The sequence below is a fragment of the Lates calcarifer genome, linkage group LG4 (assembly GCF_001640805.2).
Source record: "Lates calcarifer isolate ASB-BC8 linkage group LG4, TLL_Latcal_v3, whole genome shotgun sequence".
Classification (NCBI taxonomy): Eukaryota; Metazoa; Chordata; class Actinopteri; family Centropomidae; genus Lates; species Lates calcarifer.
This window is the reverse complement of record NC_066836.1, coordinates 12334268-12352629: the sequence shown is the minus strand read 5'-3', so window position 1 is coordinate 12352629 and position 18362 is coordinate 12334268. Positions and strand designations below refer to the sequence as shown.

Sequence of the window (18362 nt, the reverse complement as noted above, 5' to 3'; positions counted from 1 at the left end):
CTACAAGGCTGAAACGCCCAGGGCTCACCAGTGGCCCTCTGTATCATTATCTTAGGCTTTTCACAGTTAAGTGCTTGGTTTGGACGGGATGTGGTGTAGAATTTAGCAGCCCACAGAGAACTAGGTTTCCTCACATTCCGAAGCTTTGTGTACTTGTCTGATGTTTTTAGAGCTGATGTCATGCGGCGCTCGTAATGTGTCATTTAGTGATGTCAGCAGAGGTTTTTAAACATACAGGTCATGTTATGTGGGTTCATAATGTTTGTTTGAAATGAACCAGGTGGAAATTACAGTTTCTTTTTCAGTGTGTTGCTGGCCTGCAGATACTAGCCTTTGTGGTGTATGAACAGCTGTGCGTATACAGTGTTTCCCCTAAAATTTCTGATGTTAGTGGGTGGTATTGGTCGGCTTGCCCTCTAATCTCTGTGGAACCACTGATGTGGTCTCACCTTACAATGTCTCTGAAAATGACCACATGTACACTGATATAAACAATGCACCATTTGTTAAGCAGGAAATTTTTTAAAGGCGCTTTCTATGGTTATTTTATACTCATGCATGCGGATAATATGTGATAACATGCTTAATAGAATTCCGTGAAGAGTTTCTATCTAAATGGACAAGAACGGGTCTAGTTTTGTCACATTGCTGTACTGTAAACCACGTCAAATTAAATCGTCCATAGCTTTCCATGGCTGCCACCTCATTTCTGTTGTATGGTAGTCATACATATAGGACAGCAGCCATCTATTAAAAAACCCAATCTTGTATAGTGTTGTACTGGTGCTATTATTTGTTCAGTCATTATTTGGGGATGTATTCAAAAGATGAGGCTTAACAGATCCCAGGAAAAGACCAAAACAAACAGTATGTTGGTCTTTCCAACTTGCCAGTCTGTCTTTGGTTTTCAGTCCCAAACCCATTCATTCATTCAGATGAATTTCATATCATGAATATATATAATTTTACTTGCTCAAGAGTTTCTCAGAACAGCTGGTCACTCAAATGGCAATAAGTGGTGCTTTTTGTGGAGTATTTTCAGCCATTTGGTGCTCCAGTGGATGTTTATGGCAGTAGGATGATGTATGTGGGGAACTACTCAAAATAAATTACAGTGTCAGTGTTCATCATAACGGAGGGACATTTCAACCAGTGCAACAGTGTGACTCACTGATGTGTTTACCTAATGGACAACAATCAAGGTCCATGGCACAGAGGAATAAGCTTCTTCTACACAGGCAGTTTATTTTTGGAGTGTGTATATATGGGATTTAGTGACAATAAGAAAAATACAGAATCTCACCACCACCTGCTCTGAGACACAGGCCTAGTCACTGCTAGAATCCAAGAGAAATCCTGCTGCGGAACAAATGCCTTCTGAAACTCTTCACCAGCTGCCTCACCCAATGCAAATTTCAGTTTGGTATTCAAGTGATTCATAAAGAGGTGAGCGGCATTCATTTGAGGGCAGGAGAGGATAAGTATGTTTTTTGAATTGGGTGTTCCTATCCTGTGCTTGTCTTTTTAGCCCCCTTTTAAACAAGTAATCTCATAATTTTCTTCTTTTATGTTGAGTCCCTTTTGACCTCTTGTTATTTGAAAGCATTCTTAATCTGGTCTATCAGGTTTGCACCAGAGTCTTGCTTTGTTGTCTGTTCTTAATAATAGCTGTTTTTTATATTTATTAAATGAGAGGAAAGGGAAACCGTGAAGGCAGCTGAGGGTCTGGAATTTATTGACCTGGAATGTCACACAAGTATTAACTATGCGAGTGGCAATGATAAGACTGCTTGGCATGTGTCCGTCAGGAGGCCCACACCCCCGTCTGTCGTCCACATCTAAAGATCAGAGGCTTGGAAATTGCCCTGTGCATTGGCTGCTAAATCAGATCCAGTAGACTGGGATTGGCCTGTCCAGCAGACAGGCATTTCAAACATCCAGCTATTGTCATATCACTGCGAGCACTTCTCCGGGTATGGATTTGCATGTTTTCTAGTTGTGTGAAGGCACCCAGGGCTCATACAGACACAGAGTTCAGCATGGAAGCACAGGTATCAGAGAACAGCGAAAGCTTAGTTATACACAGTAAAACCTGTTTTGCTAGTTTCATCAAAATACATGCGCGTCAGCTGCACCTGCAGCTCTGTTTCCCAGCCAATCAAAGTAGTGCTGTGGGTACTTACTCTCTACAGTAAGCCCTTTTAAACTCCTTATATGTGTTCATCAGCTCAGGTTACCTCTTTGATTCAAGTGGTTAAAATTATAGTCTCTTTTAGAAGTATATATTTGAAAAGCAGAAAAGTAAGGAGCAAAACTTTCTGCAACTAGCACAGTGAAACATGCTTTAACTTGGTACACACCTCCAGGCACACGCTACATTTCAAATGAGCCACTGAGTACAAAGCTGAATGTTCATACTGTGAAATTCTCTAAGCAAATGGATGGGACAGTGGTGGTTTTAAGTCAGTGTGAACAAACTGTTGCTCATGTTTGTTTTTTGAAATGTGGTTTGGCTCATTCGCTACTTCTTGCAACAGCTGGATCATGTCAGGGAGCTGTTCAGATTTATTTATTTCTCTTTTATCTAAGTTGGCTAGGTTTTTGCCTTCACAAGTGGACATACCTCTTATAAATACTTCATCGTAGTTTAACATGGGTTGTGATAACATGCAGGTAACTCACTCTGATTTTCTCACATTTTACTCAACGTATCTGCCCTGGCAGAGATAGCGCAAATGCATGCTCATCAAATTCCTCACATTGTTGGGAAAGTCTGCGCTTTGGGGAGAGGGGTAGGGTATGTTTGAGACAAGGTTAGCAAAAAATATGTTTCTCAGTGTGGAAATACAACACTTATTGAAAAGAGGTGATCCTGAAATTTGTACTGGGGCTTGGAATATGATATGGGGAGATCTGAGTAAAAGGAGTGTTTCTGCACACACGATACCACAAAGGTGTGAGGCCATAAATAGCCAGTAAACACAAGAGTGGGTGTCTAAAGCCCTGAAGCCTGACATGCTCTACTCTCCAGCTGTGAAAATAGGATACCATGACATGCACAGCCACTAATGTTTTTCAAAAGCTCATTCTCCTCTAACCGTGTCCAGTTTTAATGAATGATTGACATGTAATGTTAATGTGCAGTCATTCCATTGAAAGAGTTATGATGTGTGTAAATTCAGGATGGCATTCACCAGAGGTGTGGTTTGACTAACATTGTTTTTGGATTTTATCACTGTGGGTTTTCCAGCATTTTCACTTTCAATTTCAACATTTCATAGCTACATTTGTTTTTTAAGATCATATCTTTTTGACATCTTCATGTGTATAAAAGTGAAAGTAAGACTGCTTAATTTAAAATACTTCCTCCATCTTTCACTAATTGCAGAATGACGGCTCAGAGTGGAGAGGCCTGGCTGATTCTCCTCCGCAAAACCCAACAGAGGATGAGGCATTCTCATGGCCAAGACCTAAAACCGTGCGTTTACGTCGCACTTCCCAAGGGTTCGGCTTCACTCTGCGGCACTTCATTGTGTATCCACCGGAATCAACCACGCACTGCTTCCCGGTAAATTTCAGGATTGTCTTTGTTATTAAACCTGCCAGAAGCATTAAATGAGTTTCATACACCTGAGTATTGTTTGCTTATCTTGCAAGATAACACTGAGTCAACAGAAAGCCTGATACCTAATTTCTGTAACCATAAGCAACAAAGTCACTTTACTATTTCTGTGTTTTTACAGGAGGAAGATTACGGCCGCAGAGGTAAGCAGAAAAACTTGGCTGTTCTTCTTCATGCCTGCCCTTCAGCACTGCTGAGTCAGAGCAGTGCCTCTGACTTCTAATGACTCTTAATCCATCCACTCTTTGGCTCTTTTTGCTTCCTTATGCGATGAGAACAATATAGCGCTTGTGTGTCACTGACCTTTGTGGAGGCATGAAAGGTTTGGTCAGCACCACCTGTTTCTGTCCTGCACTGACCCACCTCTTCATATTGTTTCACTTTGTTATTCTTGCTGGTTTTCAGTCTCACCATAAAAAAGGCTGCCAGAAAGAGATGGCCTCAATTTTTACTGGGTTGTGTGGGTCTGACCCTCTTTCCCAGCATTAGTCTCAATACTTAGTGTTCTGGTTCTCTAACTTTGTAAGGTACACACCTATCATCTGTGGCATGAGTTAAAAATAAGTTTAAATACAAAGTCACAAACTTTTCGTGCTTTATGCAGTATAATCGCAACACAGTTCCCAAAATACTTGAAGGTGTGTTCACTTGAGAAAAAGTCCAGAAAAGGTTTTGAACATACTTAACATTTAAGATTGATATTTTATGGAAATAACACCTGTATTTATCCTGTGCCTGCATTTGATGAAGAACTCTCATGCTCCATCTTAAGCAGTTTACATCAAGGGAAATAATAATGATGATATGTTTTGATTAGTAGGTCCGTATTTTTGACCAGTGTCATGTCTTTTGCCAAAACCTCACAGTCTGACTCTATGAATGATATCATGCAAGGCTTAACTCATATGTAACTCATTTGAATCGTCTGAGTTTAATTTCTGATCCTGTATGGTTGCCAAGAAGGCAATTTAAAACTTTGAACTCACGCATGAGATTCTTCATGAAAGAAGCAAAAGATGGTCTGTACTTGTTTGGGATTCCCCAACTAGAATATATTTCATTTAGAATTTCCTGATAGGAATTCTCTTTGATTGAGTTAACTGTGTGACTGTCTGTCCCATCCTGATGTGATCACTGTGAGGTGATATCCCACTACCCTGTTTGTTGGTCTAACTCTATTTAGTCTGTTGCTGTTTGTTCACCATGAAGAAGCTGCTGTGACTGGAATTTGTCCAGGTGGATATGAGTAATTCTAGTAGGATAGTTATTGTAGAAAAGAACCACAGTAATTCATCTTGCACATGTTGAGGAAGTGATTATTATATGCATAGCTACACTCTTTGTTTTCATTACACAAATGGAAACCCCATAAATCTATTTTCAACATTCCTCAGATCTTATCAGCTTGTGAAAATGTTCATCTAGTATCACTATATTCTTAACCTAATACCACAGTATCTATATGTATTGACATAATTTCATTATAGGACTGTTGGTGGTTTTTAGAAAACATTTCTACACAGGAAAAAATCGATAATGAAAAAATCTTTTCTGTGATATGATGACCTAACAGGTAGAGGTATTCGTAATTCATGTCTTATACATAATACACAATCATTCAAGCTGAAATATTTCTGTCACATGACTGTAAAACAGCCTTTAAGGGATAGGTTCACAGTTTCTCACACTGGTCAGTCAAATGTCCCTTCTTCCTTCTTCATCCCCTGCTTCCAATGAAACTGATGGAGGAAATCCACAGTCCTTGTTCTTTGTAAAAATACATTCTAAATTTCATCTGAAGTAAAAATGAGGCTTCAGCAGACTGACATAGTCAAATTAAGTTGATATCTGTTTTTTGTCTTAGTCTTTTTAGTGCAAAATTCCCTCCACTGCAGCTCATCAAGAAAACACTATCTGGGGAAACAAACAGAGTGAATTTAATACTGAAAACTTTGGAAGATTTCCCTTTGATTTTATTAACATAGACTGCTGAGGCCCTGAGGCTGTGTTTGATTTAAACTTCTGAATCCTCACAGTCTGAAGACTATGTTAGATTATGTTAGTGACCTTTTAAACAAAAAATGCTAACCACTATTAGAATAACTAATATCCAAGATTTTATGTTTTAATGTTGATGTTTTAACACTGCACCCAGTTTTAGATGTGGGTTAATGAGCTCTACGCTGCAGTTGATCTTGTAGTATTGCGTGGAGACAACACTCATTAGAAAGCTGAATGCACTGTCACATGGTCATCTGCACATACTCACCAGCACGTGCTTGAACCAGTCTTCAGTCCTGCACTAATGATAATTGTTGCTTTGATCCAATTAAAATCCTGAATGGACTGTTTGTGATGTATGTACACACTGAATCATGTAGACATGCCCTGACACACACAGACATGCAGTTAAAATCACTGCATAAACACAGCTGCTTATCTGAATAGAGACTGCTCTAAATAGCAGATGATATATGTTTTGCATTTTGTCTCTGCATCTGTCCATAACCACATTATACAATGTTATTGTGTTGTCTCAGTTCGAGTTTTGAACTCTGTGCCCCCTTTGTGGTTTCTGCACTGATGGGGAAAAGCTGGAAGGCATACACAGAGCTGTCACTGATTTAACTTCATGTAACAGTATAAAAGAGCCAGCTCCCATTAAAGCAGTCATGATTTATGTTTCACCCAAAAACCAAAACACTGCAGAAGACATAGACCTTTTAGTGTGGAGCTTTTCTGCTTTGGACTGAGTAGGCTAGAGAATATTAAAGAATCCTGGCAGTTGCATAATGCTGGACACAGGAGCAGCAAGGCAGCAAGCCAGAATTTAAGAAGAAAAGACAACCTGGTAGGATTTCAGTCCACGCCGAGCTAGCCTGGTCACAATACCACACCAAACAAAACAGAAATGCTGGCTTGCAACAGGCGGACATCAAAGAGGGGAAGGACAGAGCTGCACTCTGTTTACCTCTGATGCAGTGTTTTTTCAAATTGCTAAATTACTTTTTTTTTTTTGCCCTTAACACTCCTAATGCTCTGTAGAATAAAAGTACACTATATGTAGAACTTAAAATCAAAAGCACATGGGTATCTTTAATAAAACTCCTGGAAATTGATTACTTAGAAGATTGAAGACTTTAGATTTCATCTGAATCTTTGTCACATGATGGGTCAGGCAGTCAAACAGTCAATAGCAGCACCTATACTATGTCCAGATGACATGCAGGGATTGCTGGAAAGATCAGTGACATCATTGTGTTGATTGCCTTATCATTTTGTTTTATTTGAAGAAGGCTAAAACATGAGTATAAAAGTATAAAAACATTGCATCACAGTTACAAGTGGGCTGCTCATGTCCCCCCACTGTGCCACACTACTGTCAGTTCACTTATTGTATTAGTGTGTGGTGCTTCCCAAGACAAAGCTCTCAAAGCTCTGTCACAACTCCGGGGTCAAGTTTGGGTCCACTTATGATCTAATGTTCCCTCGTCAACTCCCAGCTCTTTTTCACATTTAGAAAGGCTGTCTTTCACCTCAGTCACAGCTGTTATTTTGCTTGTCTTTTGGTGGAAGTGCTCACTGTGTACAGGCATTGTTTGCTGATGTAAGTTTAGTTTTGACTCACAAATAATTCTGCAACATTTTCTTTTGAAATAGTCTTCATTATCTTTACAGTGAAAGACAATAAAAATGAGCCAACTGGAGGCAATTCAGGCAAATCGTGCTCTTTACCAAGCCACTCTTCCTTCATTTGCCAAGTGATTAAAATGGTGCAAATGAAACCTGGCTGTGTTTGATTTTCTTGGACAGGGTTTTCTCTGGTTTAAAAGGAACGCTCCCACAGTTTTTTGTCTCTGTACTGAACACACAGAGGTGAAATTGATATTGATCTACACATCTAACTTATGGTGACAGAGTAAACAAAAGACATTTCCCAAAATGTTGGGAGTGTTTCTTTGAGGTGTCAACAGTACTGGTGAGGTGGCGACTCTTTGTATGATTTCTATGGTTGGGTGGTGCTTAGAAGTGCAAAGGATGAAGACATTTTTATTGCCCCAAGCAGTCTCGTGGAGCAGAGATAAGTCTAGTCGAACTGATTTAGAGTGCTGTTAGCACCATTGTACATGATGTATAGTTATTGCTTCTTGAGTTGACGTGTTGAAAAATACAAAATATTAATACAAAGATATTTGCATCTGTTTATATTGTCATGATCTTCAAGGCAGTAAAGACAAAAAGTAGTGAGCCACCCCTTTCAGAGGAACACAGCTTAACTCCACCATACAGTTAAATGTATATGGGGGCTCATATGACCTCATGAACAGCTCCATTGTGAAAATGGTGATGTGGTCCCACAGTATACCAGCAGAGGGAGCCTGTTTCAGGGCTGTATTTGTATGGGACTCCTGTTGCAGTTACATAATGTGAGTCCCCAGAATGTGATTCTGCATGAGTAATCTCAAGTGTGGAAGAGAGAAAAGTGGAGACACAAGTGTGTCTGTGCCTGTGAGGATTACAAAGCTTTTTGAAATTATTGGCTCAAGATTAATCAACCATTTAATGATATTAAATCCCCTGTTTTCCCATGTCCCCTTTTTTCCCCAGTTCCAACACAAAACATTTCAAAATAACTGGTAATATTATGACTGTCACTGAATCAAAAGTCATGTTTCTCATTAATTCACATGTTTAGGTGATACCAAGAATATTTATCCTCTTTCATTGACCGAGGCAGGATTTTTTTAAACAACTTGTACTACAACAGGCCTGTCCTCATGCTGGCCTTCCCATCGTGAGCCATTGTGCGCCATCGTGCTCTGACTCACTACCAGAATGTTAACTACTGGTGAAGGATTTCAGCCACTCTTTGGCTGTGCCCAGAGCTATTTCTCAATTTATAAGGAAAGAGTGGGAGTTGTGCAGCTGAGCACACTGTCACTCTACCTTCTCTTAGTCTCTTTTTCTCTCACACCCTCCCTCTTTCTTTTCTCTTTCCTTCTTTTTTTCCTGCAGCCATGCAGCTGCTAGGAGACAGGAGCAGCATGAGCAAACAGGTTTTCTTCTGTTTAGCTGCTTTTATCTGCTTCTCTAAAACCACACAATTTCCCCCTATTGAGTTTTTTTTTCTCTGAACCAATTAATGATCATGACTATTCGAAAGTGTTGTAATGTGGGCAAGCACTGGCCAGAACACAGCCTGTTCTGCTGTCATAATGTTGATTCACATGCCTCCAAATCTTGTGACACACCTCCTAGTTTCGCTCTCTTTCTCATATGCAGCCATTCTGTCCTCTCATTTGAATATCATGAAGCAATTTACTGCTCAGTCTGATACTCAATGGTAGGTTTTGGAGTTTTTGTTTTTCAGCTTTCAAGATCAGCCATGGTGTAAGTGAGCGGTTATAAACGAATGGCACTGCTTGTATTAGAATATGAAGTTGTTGAGGGTTTTATTGTCCTTGCTTTGTGTTTGTTAAAAAGAAAAAAATGTACCATTTGCTCTCTGAACATTTTATAAATAACAAGGGCTCTTTGACATGGGTAATCTTTATCTTGTTGACGTTTTGGAAACCAGTCACTTTAAAAAAATAAATAAATAAATAAAACTGAGTTACACTATATTTTATATGATTTTGTGTGTTTATATAGTATACAGATTGTATGACTTATACTTCTCTCTCTGCTATCATCAGGGAGACAACGGAATAGGCTAGAGCCGATGGACACCATTTTCGTGAAGCAAGTCAAGGAAGGTGGCCCTGCTCACGGAGCTGGGCTTTGCACAGGTAAGAATCAGTCATCAATCAGTCTCCTAACCAGAAGTGACCTCATTAACCAGAACTGACCAGAGACTGACTGAGAGTGTAGGAACTCAGAAGTCGTGATATTACGACAACAGAGTCATAATCCTGTAAATGATATCATACAGAGCAGAAAACTTCCTCTAAGCTATTGCACTGATGTTTTGAGTGTTGCAAGCAAAAGGGGAAAAATGCAAGGAGTGCAGTTTTCAGTAGAGGCCTGACAGTGTTCCTGCTGTGAAGCAAAACATTAGCCAGGACACGCTGCTTTACGGGGGTACTGTATTTTTCTTGCTATTATATTTGGTAGCTATTCTAGTGATTTAATGGTTTAGAGAACAGAGGAAACCTTCAGTTAGTTACTGTAAACCGGAGCATCAGGTGACTGATTTTAGGCTATTTGCTTTTTTTCCCACTGTCTGCCTGAAGACATGCTTCCTCTTTTGTCATGAGCATAGAATCTTCTTTTGCTAAGACAAATAGCTTACAGTGTTTTACTACCTCTCTCTGCTAATGATGTCATTACTACTGTTTTTTATTGCATATTAGGTGATCGCATAGTGAAAGTAAATGGAGCAAGCATCATTGGGAAAGCCTATTGTGAGGTGATATCCTTGATCCAAGACAGGTGAGATTGAATATAAAAGGTGTTTATAGTTATTTCTTGGTCAGTTGGTGTATTGTTCCTATCTTAAGTCTATTTTTTTTGTTCCCCAACAGTGGTGACTTTCTTGAACTTTGTGTGATGCCAAAAGATGAGGATATACTTCAGCTGGTAAGTTTCTCTTTCTAAAACAAAAAATCACAGTTTTGAATGTGTTTGTCCTTTGCACAAAAATTCTGTGTTTCTCCAGTCTAAGGATAATTTCCATTACATCGGATCTCACAGAGCTGCTCTAGTTTGAGGTGTTCACATGTTGGTACAGTAGTCATAAGATGCAGGCAGCCGTATTATCCCATCAGTGCTCTCTATCTAGGCCTCTTAATCAGGCCAGAGCAGCGTTTCTGTCCTCCAAAACTCACTCTGACACAGCTGCTGAAATGGCCTCATTGGAGTGGTGGAGTAAAAACTATCTGGATTAGATAGATTATATGTTTGAACTACCGAAAGGGACAAAGGTAAGAGTGTATTATACAAAAAATGTTTTCAAACTTACAGAATGTACCTACATGAAACAGCTGAGCAGTAGAAAAGTCTTTGTGCTCCTCACTCTGGCTGCACCTTTAAGATTGTTAACTACTACCAAGAGAAGCAGCAGGCTTTGAAGGGAGTCAAATTTGTCTGGTCATGTGTGGATGTGTTCAGTAAGTCTGGTTGATGTAGACCATCAACCACCATACCTAATTAAATAGAAACCCAACCAGGAAATAACATGATACAAAGATATCTTTTCTTGTAACAAATGATTGTGTCATACAGTGATTGTTTAGTGACGCACTCTCTCCATTGTGACTGGGATGTCTGTGACTGGTTTCTAAGGAAGCAGTTGGCTAATACAGCTGCTGTTTGTAATGTATCAGAGTAGATGGTCCAGGAGAAGTGGACATGACACTTAGATTCCATGACAGTTTAAAAATAGCCAAAGATGTGCACATAAAATACAGAAAGTTAAATTATTAAGATACGGGCTATAAATTATTCATTATTTAAATTAAAAAAAAAAAAAAACATTTAATAAAAAAGGAAGTACCATTTTTGGTGGAGACTGAGATCCTCAGCAGGGTAAAGAAAAAGTGAACTAAAGTTGAAGAAAATTACTGTTGGAACATTTTTTGAATTTCAGGCTAAATTGCCGTATTGGATGATTGGGACTTCCTATGACCTTAAATGAAGTGTCAAATTAAATTGTCAGTGTTCATCCCACACTATTCAGATATTTGGCTCTTGTAGTCCATACCCAGTCTACCAAGACTTCGTTTATTGGCTTTGGCTTTGCTTGTCCAAACCATTATCTTCTTTAAACAAATATTGTGAGTGTTGCATATTCCAAAAAATATTCCAGGTGCAAAGACAAGCCCTCATATCTGAGTGCACTTTTGATCTTATCATTAACCTTTAATGCATGCTGCAGGCAGCTCCTGGCAGCTACTATGCATTCTGCACCTTCAGGACAAAGTGAAGGTGCACTGATCTGTTCCATATCCATAGCAAATCACAGTAAGTGCTTTGTCAGGATGCTGAGGAATCCTCTCCCAGGGGCTTAGTGTTATCTGACAGCCTGTTTATGAATTATATAATGAAAGAGCTGGGCTGTTTGCTTTACCTGAAATTTTCCCTTGTGGATTTGCCTTTATGGCTGCATATGGCTGCATCCTCACAATTAGCTGGATAGGTAATTCAGTTTATCATTGAGTATGACATCTAGAATTGCAATGTCACTATTTATTGTTAAAACAAACAGTCTCTCTGTTTAAGCGTGCCCCTCTGAAAATATGCAAGCAGTGATTTATTTAAAACATGGTGTCAGTGCTCTATATTATTTAGATATAACATTCTGTCATGAGTCATTTTAAATGAGGATTGTAATTTCATTTCTTCTTACATCGAATATCAGTTAAATTTCTCCTCTCTTATTACCAGTTGACTATTGCTCCACCTCTTTTCCCTATTAGGTCTTCCCTCTCTCTGACTGTTTTTCCCTCTGTACCCATCCACTGTGTCTCACACGTGTGTTGTGATAACACTGGTTACAGCATTGCACAGTAAATGGACACCAGCCACACAAAAAAATATCTATTATTGTTGGCAGGCAGGCAGGCTGATGAAGCCTATCCACAAGAACAAGAGGATTATCAGAGATGCTACCAGGATGACATTACACTGTAGGAGGCAGCACACACTGACTGCTTAGAGACAGGCGGCAGTTGCTTAGCAAAGAGATGGAGAGAGTGTACATTCAGGGAGCAGAAAAGGGAGGGAACTGTACGCAAGGAAAGGAGAGGAAATACTGAGCAGGGAAAAAAAGAGGGAACAGCATGAATGATGAGCTGAAACCAGTAGATAAAATCAGCTGACTACCCTGTGTTTTGAACAGGTTGATGCTGAGGGAAAAGGAGAGAGGAGGGAGGAGTGGGAGGGGGAGCTGTACCATCACAGCTGAATGTATAATCAGCAGCTGCTGCTTCTGTCATGTGAGCAATAGCAGAGGGAGGGAGAGAGAGACATAGACTGGAGGCACCTTGTTCAGTTAGCGTAATATTCTGGCTGAGGATGGATAGAACCATGGAGATATAACAGCGGCAAGAGAGGCAAGCTTCTGCTCCTGCCACCTCGCCCAGGACAGACTGGCACAGGCAGGTCGTAACGTGGCAACCCCTGCTTCATCTCCGCTTCTTCATCCCTCTGTACTGCTGCTGCAGCTCTAGTATATTTTTAGCATGTCAAGCCCAGGCATTGCTGTGGCTGTTAAACGTTCTGTCCTCTTTCAATCTGTTCTGTTCTTTACAATGTGTGCATTTTGTTCTGCTGGCATCTTTTTCTCTTCCACCCTCTCTCCTTTGATTTTTTAATGCTCTTGTTTTCACATGCTGTAACGGCAGCCTTTTTCTCTGGAAACTACTAATCTGGTAAGCAAACAGCAGACTGGATAGCCACTTGACGTTGACATGTTGTGCTTGCTGTCCTATTTTGCATATGTCATGCATGTCAGCATCGTCATTACAGGCTGTGGTCCTCAGGTTTGACATTATTGCTGTTTAGTTGCCTTGGATGACTGTTTTATGGTCAGGTCTGTTGGTGAATCAAATGTGTAGACTGTGGAAATGGCCGATGCACTGTTCCTGCAGTACCTGTTAGATTGAGCACTCGACCTGGCATCCAGCTGGCATCTCAGCGAAGCCTCACCCCTTCTTCATCCTCCATGCCATATGTCATTAGTGTGATAAAGACCAGTGACCTCTGAACTCTCCTGTACACTCATGCTTACAAAGGGAGGAACAGAGCCTGGCACTGATTTCTGTTGTACACACAGATTTATGTAAGATTGTAATTTGATACCAGGCTGTAGCTAGATCAAAGTCCTCATACCTTTACATGTCTTGTGATTGTTGTATGTACAATGTGTTATGAGTAAAGCAGATGAATGGAGTGAGCCATACAAGCACATATTTTATGGATTGGAAATGGATATAGCTTTAATTTTGTATTTATCAAAGAGGATTTTATGAGTACACGCGGGGGAAATAGTAAAGGTATTGCAGTCTCTGAGTCTGAGGTGGGTGAATGGAAACATTAGTTACCTATCCATATTTATGTCAATTTTTACATAAATTTAAATGTTATCACATTTGTTCGGATATGTCGATTGTTAGCTGCTTGATTGCCTTATCTATTGTGTATTGACTGTCACACAATCTTTGCTGAAACTACTACAGTACAGGTTAAATATTGAGTTTGGTGTAAATAAACACCATTCCACATTTGTCTTATGGTGTTCGCAATTGTAGGCATTGATGTCTTCCATAGATCAAAGTTTTTTCTCCCTGATATTGAAAACAGTTGTTGGGTAGCAACACACTGTTGTTTGGAGAACATAGGCAGCGATATTGGAGAAAGGCTACTGTACCATAAAAATCTTATTTGAAGCACCATTTTAAGTGTCTAATAGTGATTTTTTTCTGTGGTTTATATAGTGTACTATTATTTGCCTTGGAACAGTGAACATTACCATGAGAACTCTAAATAAGGAGCAGATGAAGACCACTGACACCCCTGAACTGCTAACGCCTCCGCACACTCACACTGCAACATGCACTGCCCACACACATGCATCCAGTAGCATTTGTAATATCACGCTTGACTTCTCTGTAAGCATCTACAGTAGTAGCACAGCGCTGAATTTTACACACACTTGCAAATGTAGTTTGTACTATATCTATTGTAACACTGCTTTGTTGCTCTGTCTTTAGGCCTACTCCCAGGATGCCTACCTCCGTGGCCAAAGCAGCTACAGCGGAAATGCCTGTCACATTCCTGAACCACCCTCAGTATGCTACCCCAGAGTAGACTGTAAGCCTACGGGCATGGCCCAGGCGACAGACTCAGTGGGGCAGGTCTGCCGAGGGCCAGCAGCACCTCCAGACCATGGATACCGCAAGGAGATCACCGTGCCCCCATCTCCTCCTCCTCAACCGTATCCGAAAAGCCAGATGGCAGTGTGCATGCGCAACGACAGTGTGAGGACGGTGGTGGTTCCTCCTGATGCAGCCCACATGGGGCGCATGGGTCCAGCTCACAGGATAGATTACATGGACCCTGTTTTTGTTAGGGGGAGGCCTGGGTCACTGGCCCAGTATCCTCACCCTCGAAAGGCTGATGTCTACCCCAGTGGTCCAGGAATGGTTTCATATGGAGGTCAGGGACCTCACTACCCAGCCAACCATCAAAACATTGATTGGCGCACCTACCAGACATACAGGGAGTACATTGACAACAAAGGAATCCATTCCCATGCTAGTCGGACTATCCAGGAGAGGCTGGATAATTTGCGGGCTGCCAGTCAGACCACCTTTGGCCCTACTCATCACATTCCCCGGGGAGACTGGGGTCCTAAGGGGATACGACGGAGGAGTACATCCCATGAGCGGTCATACCAAGGACCTCCACCCCACTTTCAGATTGCCCCACGCAGTGCCTCGCAGGACCGCATGAGTAGCGCAGAGAGGGTGGGCCATGCCAGGAACTGGCCTCCTCGAAGTGTATCCCAAGACGGCCTAGTGCACAAAGCCCGGGCACACTCCATAGACTATGTCGACCCTTCAGAGCTGGTCCGAATCAGTGAGAGGAGAGGAGGGTATGGAAGGGTGGACCAAGGTACAAGGCCCAGCAGGCAGTCTATCCCCAGACAAGCCATGCTCTATAGGCCCTCTGCTGGATACAGTGGTGGCATGAGAGTAGCAACCAACCCTTCTCTCTACTCTAAAGGACCAGACTCTCTTCAGACCCGCTCCTCACCCATGCTGTCAGACAGACCCTCGCATTTTGGAAAGAGTACAAGTGCTGAACATTCTTTTGCTGACCAAAGAGTAGCAGTCAAAGGAAACCATCCAGGCCACTCTACGCAGCAAGGCCAGAGCAGGATGCGGGCTGAAACCATGCTGCCCATTGAGGCAGGCAGAGACGCAGCATTGGTAGGACACAGGTCTTCTTCATGCTCCACCCCAAAACAGATGCCTCAGAGGCCGAGCATCCTTAAACCTCCCCACCTAGACTCCCAAAGTCAGGTCAATGGTCGAAGTCCGACAGAGACCGGGGTGGTTCTAAGGGAGAAGCCACCCTCTGGAAAGAACCCCAGCCCCCTGCGACACCCTTCCTACATCCTGGCCGTAAACGACGAGGGACCAGACTCCACAGCAGATGTGGTGGCGTGCTGGCTTCCCAACGATGCACGTCGCGAGATACACATACGCCGCCTTGGGGAACAACGTCACACCTCCTGTTCTAGCAACCTGGATGAGTCTCTGGACTCCATTCCATTCATCGGTAAGAGAATAATCAGTTGTAAGCCTTGTCGGCCCATGTTGTCATGGCAACGACAGCAGGCAGTAGTAACATGAGGCAGGCTGGCAGTGCTAATACCGTAGCTAATTAAAGGGCTTCCACCATAGATGCTAATAGAAATCAGTTTAAAATAGATGGATGGAAAACTGACTGTGGACCCTGTAGACCACTATAGTTTTGTTGTTAATCTGATTCAGCGTATCATTGGTGTGTGTATGTAGTGCTGTGGAGATGTTCACAAATAAATTAATCTTCCTGGGAAGATGTTATTAATCGGGTTCTGTGGCATTCAGAGAGGGTTTGTGGGATGTTTGGCTTAACAGGGGTGGAGTGAAAGATTGCTTAAGCCCTTTTGGAATATATTGAATTTCTCGTCTTAATATATTGTTTTCTTATATGCTCTGTCCTCTGAATGGATTGCATTATGCTTCAGTAGTCCCATAATGCATGCATTTCCTGTCATCTTCAAAACAACTGTCTCACCATGCACATAACAAATGTTTGAAGAGCAGTTTTAAAAAATTGTATTAACTCATACCCTCATACACATTTCTATATGTGTTCAGAATTTTACAGCCAAGATTTTCATTGTGTATTCGGTCTTGTTTTAAAGAAGCTGTTGTAATCAGTTCAGCAGTGAGAAAATATTCATAATTAATAGGAACTCTCAGTGTGTTTATTGGCGTGCCTTGATGAGAACATTGCTATAGTTACATTGCTGGAGGCTAGACTGAGTATCACATGGGGCCTTTTAAGATTTTTTTGAAACCTATTATTATAACATATATAAAATACTTTATGTTCAGATATCTCTTGTTTTTTCTGTTTCTCCATCTGTCTCTCCTCATATATGTATTATGTATATTTCACTATCAGTCCCTGATAGTGAAAAGAAACTTTTAAACTCAAAGACCCAAGTCAGCATCATTGTGGTTCTAACTTAAGTAAACTGTCTCTGATAGCTGATCTACTTTTTTTTTGGAAAGGACATAAAGAAAACATTTTGTACTTTGCAGGTAGACCGTATGAAGGAACTAGGTCACAGGCAGCGACAGTACTGAAAGGTTTTAGTTTGACTCATGGGAGAGAAGTTAGTTTAAAATAAATATGGTTTGTTTTGGAGCTTTTCAGTGTAAGATAAATCTAACATATATGGCAAAATAAATTTCACTTTGAAGTGTTTTCTAATTTACAAATCTCAAAGGTAGACCTTCAGAGTTTACTTCTATTAATTTTAGATCTTTAATAATCTACACTCAGTTTCCAGTTTATTAGGTAAGCCAGCTAAAAGTAATGTAGTCTATTTTTCAAGATCCAATAAAAGGAGATCATTCTTTAAATATCACTACTCTTGTGGTTTACCAAAAGTGTTTCCGCTGTTCCCTTCAGTCGTCTGTGTAATGTTGGTTGTTAAGGAGGCTGGACAGTCCAGGTGCAGACAAAGCAGGCAGTGACAGTGATGATGCCGCAACACCATCATTCTGGGACTGGTGCCCCAGCCCAGGAGAACAGTGCCCTGATTGAGCAGATTACTGGGCCTCAATCAGTGACCTGTTTGAAATCCTACTGGTTTGGGCCTCTTGTCTTGCGTGATGTCATTTGGACCTATAACCCAAATAATTTTATTTAGCTAATCGATAAACATGTCAACTGTCTTGCTTTTAGTTAGATGGCAGTGGCTGGTATTTTTTTTCTCAGTTTTGCGGTGCGCCTGGAATTTGGCCCTTGCTTGTTAATTAAAATAAACTTTTATACCTGTACAGTTTCATTTTAGATTCATTTTGTGAAACTTCTTTCAGTGGCTGTGTGAGTTTTTTTTTCGAGGAATATCAATTGTTATTATGTATTTACACTCAGAGTGATTATATCGGATGGAGTTTTCCACAGAACATGAAAGTGACAGCTTCATGATGTTGCAGATGAACAGTTTGGGCTCATTACAGAATCCTGTGGGTGTTGTGTATCAAGCTGCCTGGTGTAAAACCTGTCAGGAGTGTGACCATCAAGAAACCTGAGTTGTTTTTTTTTTTTTTTTTTTTGGTAGATTTGTGCCTCAAGTTCACTGCATGTGTAAGTTTAGAGCCTTTGGGTTTGTTGTTGATTTTGATGTATGCAGCCTACAGCAGAAGACTTTAAAGTTGTTACAACTAAATAATGTTTCAGTGATGAGCAAAACCTTAGTAAGGTAGCCCAACAGGCCCTTTCAGGGAGTTGGTGACATCCTTTTCCTTTGCCCCGTTTCAAAGTTGGGTACAGGCTGGAACTAGGACATTTGCTTTTAAATTTAGCTCCAAAAGCCCCTCGGCTGCAGAGAGCAGCTTTGTACTGAGCTGTTTCAGGCTTGAAGTGCCAGGAGTGGGCGGCACTCAAGAGTAAAGAACTTCCTTCTCTCTCAAAAAATCATGTCAGAAGATGATCTGTTCCCACTCTCAGCTGC

General features: G+C 41.0%; 1 protein-coding gene across 3 annotated transcripts in view; it reads left to right on the top strand.

The window, feature by feature from the left end:
• Positions 1-18362, top strand: part of arhgap21b (Rho GTPase activating protein 21b) — a 35347-nt gene that overhangs the window by 5185 nt on the left and 11800 nt on the right. For 2 of the 3 annotated variants that reach the window (XM_018676596.2, XM_018676595.2), the window contains exons 3-8: positions 3389-3568; positions 3744-3765; positions 9319-9411; positions 9976-10054; positions 10147-10201; positions 14335-15907. In XM_018676596.2, coding sequence (XP_018532112.1) covers positions 3389-3568; positions 3744-3765; positions 9319-9411; positions 9976-10054; positions 10147-10201; positions 14335-15907 — 2002 coding nt within the window. Of the gene's footprint in view, positions 1-3388; positions 3569-3743; positions 3766-9318; positions 9412-9640; positions 9704-9975; positions 10055-10146; positions 10202-14334; positions 15908-18362 lie in introns of those variants that run through there. The other variant, XM_051070014.1, reaches the window with a different exon arrangement.